Source organism: Athene noctua, chromosome 6 (genome assembly GCF_965140245.1).
Source record: "Athene noctua chromosome 6, bAthNoc1.hap1.1, whole genome shotgun sequence".
Lineage (NCBI taxonomy): Eukaryota > Metazoa > Chordata > Aves > Strigiformes > Strigidae > Athene > Athene noctua.
In genome coordinates this window covers 13,002,014-13,011,068 of record NC_134042.1, presented here as the reverse complement: position 1 = coordinate 13,011,068, position 9,055 = coordinate 13,002,014, and the positions used below count along the sequence as shown (strand labels likewise).

The 9,055-nt window shown below is 51.5% G+C and overlaps 1 protein-coding gene across 1 annotated transcript; it reads left to right on the top strand.

Annotated features, from left to right (window-relative positions):
* Positions 1 to 2,803: 2,803 nt before the first annotated feature.
* Positions 2,804 to 8,969, top strand: LOC141962070 (acyl-coenzyme A thioesterase 1). Its single transcript, XM_074909627.1, has 3 exons — positions 2,804 to 3,526; positions 5,125 to 5,327; positions 7,076 to 8,969. The coding sequence occupies exons 1-3, from the start codon at positions 2,917 to 2,919 to the stop codon at positions 7,679 to 7,681; spliced, it is 1,419 nt and encodes a 472-aa protein (XP_074765728.1). The 5' UTR covers positions 2,804 to 2,916; the 3' UTR covers positions 7,682 to 8,969.
* Positions 8,970 to 9,055: the final 86 nt, after the last annotated feature.

The window sequence follows — 9,055 nt, the reverse complement described above, 5'->3', positions numbered from 1 at the left end:
GGATCAGAATTCCTTGAACTAATTAGATGAGTTTTTGTTGGGCACAGGGTATTTTTCCTTGGATCACACAAGGTGAAATTGCTATATGATGGAGGACAGATTCTGGACTGTACATAAAAATCCCAGATAAGAAAGCACATGACACTTTCAGAGGAAGAGAAAAAGCAATCTTCATGAGCAAGGAAAATCTGCTAAGAGTCTGCCCGATGCCTCTGACTACCTTGTGTTACAAAATAGGACCATGCTGAGGGTTCTCTCACATGCTTCCAAGCAGTGCAGAAACACAGACATAGCCACAGGGAGCAAATCCACCAGGTTTTCCAAGAGGAGCTGTGCAGGACAGGAGAGCTGTAAGAGAGCAGGTCTTTATTTGCTTTCATAATCAGATCCTTGGGGCACTGGTGTCCCAATCCGATATCGGGGAGGGTTCTTACACAATCTCAAGAGAGAGATTAAGACACAAACAAGGTTAGATGCCGTACAACCTTGTGAACTTTATTTTTACACACAACTGGTAACAGCGATAGGACAGAGAGAAAAAGGAAGGAAAAGTCAGAATCCCTAAGCAAGAAAATGGTAGAGATGCAGCGAGATTAATTACCACCACCACGGAACCAGTGATGTACCATTGGCTCGATCTCGGTGCAGGTGATGGTGCTCCAAACTCCAAGAGTGATGGCAAGAGTGAGACAAGAGAAATAACAAGCATCCCGAGAGAGGAGTACGCAGTCCTTTTATTATCCCAGTCCCCACGATTTCTCCGAAAAGTCCACCCATTTTCATGGAGCCCATTGTAATACGTGCTGCCCTGTGGTCCTCCATGCGCATGTGCTCCGGCATTCACGGTGCTCGTGACAGCCTGCACGTCTTCCTCGCGGTGATTTAACTTTGGGTGGATGTTGTGGTTTTGTCAGGGATAGTTCATTTTCTCCAGAGCATACTTCTCCATGTCAACAAGACGTTGAGGCCAGGAAGTGGTGGTGATCCAACAGCAATGTTGAGATAAACAGAGTCCAACACAGTCCCTTACAACTGGTACAGCATCTTTTTGAATCATACAGTTACCGCAGGCTTCACAACGGGGGGGCTTCACTTACATGGGGCAGGGAGAGAGGGGAGGGGAGCCAGCAGTACCACCCCTGCCATGACAGGAGAAGGAAGCAGCTCTCCATGACTGGCTGCCCAGGCACAGGAGCCAGCACATTCAGCTTAAATACAACCATAATGCAGATGAGTGGATCACGGGAGTAGCTGCAGATTGCTCCCAGCTGTCTTTGCCAAGCACAGTTGTGGCCATGGCAGTCAAGGTTTCTCTTGTCTGGTGTTTTCCCATCACTCACCCCCTGTGGCCCCCTCCATCTGCCTCTTGCCATTGCTGTGGAGGGCCCATGGCAGCAAGATGTCATGCAAAAAGCCATTCTGCTGAATTTACAGCCATTGTGATTTTCTCTCATGTGATGTGGCCCCTTTTCAGCTTCATTATTAGGGTGAGAATTGTAATAAAGAGACTGAGATCTGAAAGCCGTGGAGTAATTTGCTGTGCTTTGGTTAGAAGCAGGGATCTTTGCTTTTTAACCACTCTCTCATTCCAGGGTGGAACTTGCAGGAGCTTGGGAGCAAGAGCTACCCAGGTGGGGGAGCGGAGACCAGAGGAGACTGACACATAGCTCCCTTACCTTGACTCTTCCACTGCGCTTGGGTCACCAAGGCCCCTGCAGGGCCCTTTCCCTTAGCATCTGCTCCAGCATGTGGTCAAGGTGGTGATCAAATCCAGCTCTGCAAGCAAGGAGTGTTGTTCTCAACAACAGAAGTTTGCCACACATTGAGGGCTGGATGCCAGGGAACATATGCGAATGCTAGATGAGAAAGCACCTCAGCTGTTTAGGAGAGATGGGGTAATCTCCATGGAGAACAAAAGACTGGTGAAACTCTGCCCAATACTTCTGACCGCTTAGTATTTCAAAACAGGGCAATGCTGAGGATTCCCTCCGATGTTTCCACTTGTTTCACACCACTAAGTCAGACACAGGGAGCTCTGAGCGAGAGGCACCTCTACCCGCATCTCCCAGGAGGAGTCAGGGAGCCTGTGGAAGCAGCTCTCCCTTTGTAGTTCCCTTTAGAGCAAAAGATCCAGCTCTAGATAGGACGGACTGAATAGCCTTCTTTTTAAACCGCTGCACAGTCCATTACTGGAAGAGCCTGGTGTTTCCTGACCTGCCTCGGGAGCCTGTGGAAGCCCCCCCTTGCACATCCCTGACCGCCCTGACGGTCCTTGCCCACTGGCTGTGCAGGTGCCAGCGCTGGGCAGAGCCTGGCGGAGACATTAACCCGCCCTGCCCAGCCCTTGGGGCAACCACGGCGGGAGAGGCGGCAGCAGCGGGAAGCAATGCCGGGCCGCCGCGAGTTCCGCTTCTCCCCGCCGCGGCCGGGGCCGGCTCAGGCTCAGGCTCAAGCTCGCTGCCGGCGGGCGGGAGCCCTGCGCTGCCCCATCTCCGTGCGGTCGCGGCACACAGGCCTCTCCCGGTCCTGATAGAGAATCCCGACTCGGTGGCCCGTCGCACCCCTGCCCGCACTGCGCCGCACGTCCCCTCGCCCACAGCCACCGCCCGGGCCCGCGGAGGGGACTCGGGGGAGCACCGGGGAGGAGCTCCCCGGGGCCAGGACGGGTCTCGGACCAGAGGGTCTTCGGCGGAGAAGCCCCCCACAGCCGGGGAGGGGAGCGGAGGGGAGCGAAGGCAGGCGGGAAGGCAGGGGAGGAGGCAGGCGGGCGGGCGGGACGAGGAACCTGCCGTCCCGCCCCTCCCCGCCGCGGCGGGCGCTCCCGGACCGACCGCCCACCCGAGCTCGGCCCCGGCCCCGGTCCCGCGGGGACACACCCCGGCATCGGCTGGCGGGGGCAGACGCGACCCGGCAGCCATGGGACAGGTCACGGCCCGCTCCCTGCGCCGGGCGAGCCCCCAGGCCTGGCAGCAGCAGCCGGCCTGGCCCAGCCTCACGCCCGCCGCCGCGCAGCGCCGCAGGCCCCCGCAGCCGCCCGGGACGGGCTCTGCCCGCGGGCTCTCCGCCGCGGCCCCCTCCATCCACTTCTCGCCCGCCGCCCGCAGCCTCTTCGATGAGCCGCTGGCCATCGCCGTGCGGGGCCTCGGCCCGCGGCAGCAGGTCACGCTGCGGGCGTCCTTGCGGGACGAGACGGGCGAGCTCTTCCAGGCCTGCGCCCGCTACCAGGCGGGGGACGACGGGGAGCTGGACCTCGCCCGCTGCCCCGCGCTGCCGGGGGGCAGCTTCTCCGGCCTGGAGCCCATGGGGCTGCTCTGGGCTTTGCAGCCCCAGACGCCCTTCTGGCGGCTGGTGAAGAGGGACGTGCAGAGCCCCTTCCTCCTGCAGCTGGAGGTGTTGGAGGGCCACCGGGAGCCCCCCGGGCGGCTCCTGGCCCAGGCGCAGCATGAGCGGGCGTTCCTGCGCGACGGGGTGCGGAGAGTCCCGGTGCGAGAGGGGAGGGTCCGGGCGACGCTTTTCCTGCCCCCCGGTGAGTACCGGCCGTGCCGGGCCCCTTCCCCCGCCAAAGGAGCTCCCAGAGCTGGAGCCAGAGCCCCTCCGGACTCCCCCTGAGGACAAGGGGGAGCTGGATCTCTTCAAAGCCTGATCAGCCCGACCAGCTTTGGTCCGCTGGCCACACTCCTCGCGTAGCGCGGCTGCCTGGGCTAAAACGCATGGGGGTTTGTTTTACTGACTGTTGGACACGAGGGCATCGATGGCAGTACCATTTTTGTTTCCAAATGCCGTGGGAGGTGGCATCAGCCAGGCTTCAAGTTACCTATGCTCTACCTGGCTGTTTTCCAAGGGAATTCAGATAGTAATTCTTTGAGTAGGTTGAAGGTTGCTCTTGAAGAGTTGAGTCATAGGCCTGCTGCATCCCTTCCCATCCTCTCCACAGATCCTGAATGTCATAGTAATGTCATAGTTGCTGCAGACCTGTCTGCCTTTTGCTACCACATTTGTTGCCAGTTCTTCCCAATTTGTGAGCAGAAGATCAAGTAAAGCATTAGATAGGTTTTCTCTTATGGTATTTTTTTTTTCAGAAAATAATCACTGAGAGGGTCTGTGAGGTTTTCAGAAGGTTGCCTGACCAAATGCTGTGTTGTCCTCCCAGCAGCTGTACAGACTTCTGCTACTTGTCTGTAAGAATTCTCATCTCCTGCCTCTTTGTGGTTGAGTGATCTGTAGCAGCTGCAGCACCACTACATCCCACCTTTCCCCTGTGATCCAGAGGTTTTCACCAAGCATGTCTCTGGAACCTTATGTACTCAAGGAGCTCCTCTACGTAGCATGTGCTTTCTCCTCTCCCCTTTCTTCCCTCTCTGTCCCTGGGAATTCCTCCATGATAGTGCCAAAATCATACATGCTGTTCCAGCCAGCGTCCCAGACTCTGTGTTGTGGCCTTGTGGCTGGAGGTGAATTTCCAGTTCTTGTTTGTTGCTCAAGTTCTGCCTGATAGTCTGCAAACATCTGAGGGAAACTTCACCCTCCCTCCTGAGCAGGAATGTGAGTCTCCCTCTCAGCCTCCTCCTTTCCATACTTTGTTATCAGTTTGCAGCAACCCCTCTCAGCTCAGGACTTCAGTCCCACTCCCCTGATGAATTTAATGTAAAGCTTCCCTCACCAGGTTAGCAAGGCTGGTTACAAATACTTTCTTCTCTTAATCCCAGAATAAATGGCTGTAGTACATTTACAGTGAAACTGAGAAGCTGGAACCATCAGAATGTGAGATTTTTTCAGTCAGTCTTCTGAGCAGTGCACTGAGGAGAAGCCTCCTGGGTTTGTTGATGCAGAGCTTGGTACCTTTGCAGTGAATGTGCATGATACAGAGGACTAGCTGTGACTGTCAAGGGATTCCTTTGCTTGTCCCCAATAGTCTCCAAAACATTAGCAGGCCTGCAGTTTGGTGCTGTCCTGTTTAATCTTGAAACAATGTAGCCATTACTGAAACCTGGCACAGTAACTTGACCCTTAGTACCACTCTGCTGCTCTATGGTTTTTTTCTTTTTCTTCTTTTCTTTACTTTCCCAGGCCTATGAATTTGGAATATAATTAAGTTAATGTGTCCTGTTATGTGGTCTCCTGCAGGAAATGGCCCCTTTCCAGGAATTATTGACCTGTATGGAACTGGAGGAGGACTCCCAGAATACAGGGCATGTCTGTTGGCCAACCATGGCTTTGCTGTGCTGGCTCTGGCTTTCTACAGCTATGAAGATCTCCCCAAAGATATGAAGGAATTACACCTGGAATATTTTGAAGAAGCTGTAAACTATATGTTACAACACACCCAGGTTGGTTTGTTCATTGACACACTATCACTACAGGGAACTCTCATTAGTCAGGTCCTGTCAGACTGCAGATGGGGCAGAGCACCTGTACTTAAAATAGCATCTCCATTAATTTGTTTATCTTTAGCTCCTATTACAATGGTTCTCTGGCAGGTTATTCCAACTCTTTCTTTTGAACTGGCCAGGTGACACAGTGACACAAAAGTCACATACTGGTAATTTCAGCTCTATTCAACCCAGTGTCATAACAAGGGTACTGGTTGTCTGGAGACTTATTGGACTTCCAGTGAGGCTTTTAGGTTTATGCTCTGGAGAATGTCCTTCAGAACTAAATGTCCTTTTCAGCTGTGGAGCCTATGATAACCTTCTGTGGTCCAGATTTCAAGGGAGTCCACCAGTACATATTTGTTGCTGTGTATTGTGTAAGCTCTTAAAATCACTCCAAATGTTCGTATTTGGTAAGTGTGGGTTTTAGTAGCTAGGTGTGAACTTTGGGATCCTTCTAAGTCAACGCCTCTTGGAAGAGAACCCTGCTCAGTTCTGCATCTCCCTCCAAGTAGCTGTGTGTGACAGTAACTGGAATTGCACAAGGCAACACTTGGTTTCTCTGGAGAGCTCAAAATAAATATTTTGCTCAACTTCAGAAAGATGAGTAGTTGTTAAAGGTCTTGGTTGCTTTTCAGTCACCCTAACCTCAACTGCTGCTGCCACCTCTCTGCCCAAAAAACTCTGAAAATTGCTTCCCACACAGCTTTTATTTTCCCCTGAGAGCAGTACCATAGCTTCCTCTACTAATACCCTCACCATATTTTTAACATGTTGAAAAGTTTCAGCCATATTTTCTAATTTCTTCATTTCCATGCTTCAAAGTCAGTGGGTTTGGAGCCTTATTACACTGGTGATAAGGTATGAAAGGTATTACATTTTGATGCTGTCTCAAAGCTTTTTTACCCCCGAGGGTCTTTGGATATTGGAGCAGTTGTGATATTAGCTAACCTTCTTCCGATATCCTTAGAGGATTTCAGCACCCTGTAAAATCATTTAACTTCCCTATTCTAGTTAATTTGCCTCTGTAAAAGAAAGTGAAGGTAACCTATTCTAGATGGAGTCCAGAGGACTGTACAATTTGCTTAGAAAAATTATTTTAATAGGTTATTTTTTGGGAGATATGTTTTAACGAGTAAGCTAACTCAGAATACTTCCTTTTCACTGACAGTTAGAACCAAGCATACTAACGAAACGGGAGAGCAGCTGATGTGAAGTCTGCTATCCCATGTTAGCTTCTTAATAGGGGAATCAAAGACAGTGATTGAATATAAGAAATACACTATCACAAGTCATGACAGTATCATAGTCATTGCTGACGTTGAGCATTTTGAACTGAAAGAAGGCATTTGTTGAAGAGGCTTACCCTGTTCCTTCCCTCTTCTTCCCTGAACTGCCTTATAAGCAAAGTGAATCTGGGGCTGCACATCTGCATGTTTTTTGCAAGAACAGTTGAAGCATCCTCATCCACACTGAGCCTTGTAGCTTTGTTAGGATGATGCTGCGATCTCAGCAGGGCTTATGATCATAAATCAAGCATGGAACAGGGCCCTAGGGTCCTTCAGACGTGGACCCTGCACACAGGACCTTATATATGTATACCTGGGGTCCAGATTCAGGACAGACACTGCTGCAAATGTGGCAACTTTTTAAACAAGTGGTGTGTTGTGATTAATTGCTTGTGGTTTATCTTTTCTCCCTTCCAGGTTAAAGGTCCTGGGATTGGGTTACTTGGAATCTCAAAGGGGGGTGATCTGTGTGTCTCCATGGCTTCCTTCCTAAAGGGCATCACAGCCACTGCCCTTATCAATGGCTCTGTGGCAAATGTTGGCTCAGTGCTCCGCTACAAGGACATCACCATTCCGCCCCTTGGTTTCAGTGTAAAACGCATCAAGATCAACGAGTCCGGGATTGCTGATATTGTCGATGCACTGAACAACCCTCTAGAAGGGCCTGACCGCCAAAGCTTTATCCCTTTGGAGAAGGCTGAGTGTCGCTTCTTATTCATTGTTGGCCAGGATGATCACAACTGGAAAAGCGAATTCTTTGCAGTTGAGGGGAGCAAACATTTGCAAGCTCACGGGAAGGAAAAGCCTGAGATAGTCTGTTATCCTGGAGCAGGTCACTACATTGAACCCCCCTTTTTCCCAATGTGTGCAGCCTCAACGCACCTGCTAGTTGGGAAGCCTGTGATGTGGGGAGGGGAGCCCAAGGCACACTGTGAGGCACAGATAGATGCGTGGCAGCAGATCCAAGCTTTCTTCCACAAACACCTCACAGGCAAGCCACCTAGAACATCCAGTAAACTGTGATGTGAGTTAGGTTACATTACAGATTAAGATGTTGGTGTTTCAAGTTTGTTTCGTTAAATGAGAACAAAGAACATCAGAAAATAAACTACTGGGTTTCTTGGAGGATGACAGTAGGTGAGAACATGAAAGCTGCTTCCTTTTAACACCCTCCTCTAACCTTGGTTGAAGGTCTTGGCCTCCTGTTTCGTGTAGTATGGGATTACAATCTGTGGACGAATGGTGGTGTTAAGGCTGGGTCTGCTTTGAATGTGAATTTAAATAGAAGGTAACTCATCCAAGCTGAGAACTGGGATGAAAACTTGCTTTGGCTTTCTCAAAGGAACCATGTTGTATGCCATTGTCCTTGCCAGATCCAGCTTTGTGCGCTAGTTTTTCTGGAAGCAGATGCTCTCTCTTCCTGCCTGCAGTAATCTTGCTGTTCTCCCTGTGCACTTCCCTCTCCTTCACTGCTCCTTCTCCCACATCACTGAAATGCATCTGCCTTAACACTTAATATCTAGTATCTAATATTTCACTTGCCAATGCAGTGAAATAATGTGCCTGCACCCTCAGATAACACACCTACCATTTATAGACAAAACCAGCCCATAGTCTGATGTAAAATCATTCTGAGCACGTGCAATAGAAATGAGACATCTGTATGGTTTTGGAAAGTTTGTAAGCATGAAGAAACAACATAATTGGACCTGTTGGTGGTTATGCCTGGAACTGCTCCTGGGCATCTCCTTAGCAGGGCTGTATATTCCTCTGTGGGTCCAGAGCCCTGTTGGAGGGCAGTTTCTCCCTGCCTGTACATGCCCTTAATGCTTCCACAGCTGCCTGCTTGTAAGTGCTGCTAAGACCAGCAAGGCTGCGAAGCCGGCATGGCAGCTCCCTGAAGCATCTTTGCCTTGGCGCTGAGTGCGATGCCGGCGGGTTTGTAGGAGCTGCCATGTGTGGGGAGGCAGGCCGGAGCGGGCCGGGAGGCGGTGGCCGGGCCTGCTCTCTCTCCCACTCGGCCCCGCAGGCCTGCAGGCCTCGCTTCTGGTTCGCTCTGGAGGGTGTCTGGGCACACTCGCCCCCCGCTTGGGGATTGTCACGCGTGGTTGGCACCCAAGTATGAGTCTGAAAGAAAAAGCGCTGAATATTGCCCATGGGGCGCTGATGAGTTTGCACTATTGTCTGAAAATAAGTTTTTAACACGCCAGTGCCTTACAAACCCAAGCTGAGTGGGTGAAACTGCTGCTCGTGTTGATGCGATTTGTATTCACTGTATTTTCTAACGGATTAAAAGTGCTACGTTAACGTCCGTCCACGGCTCGCTGTTCCACATGGCTTAGGGGAGGGCTGCGGGGCGGGAGGGAGATGCGGGAGGCGGCGCAGAGGCGGGAGCGG

Coding starts and splice junctions, on each gene's coding strand:
- LOC141962070 (XM_074909627.1), top strand. CDS start 2,917: ATGGGACAGGTCACGGCCCGCTCCCTGCGCCGGGCGAGCCCCCAGGCC. Junction 3,527..5,124: donor GACGCTTTTCCTGCCCCCCG/GTGAGTACCGGC, acceptor GGTCTCCTGCAG/GAAATGGCCCCTTTCCAGGA. Junction 5,328..7,075: donor ATATGTTACAACACACCCAG/GTTGGTTTGTTC, acceptor TCTCCCTTCCAG/GTTAAAGGTCCTGGGATTGG.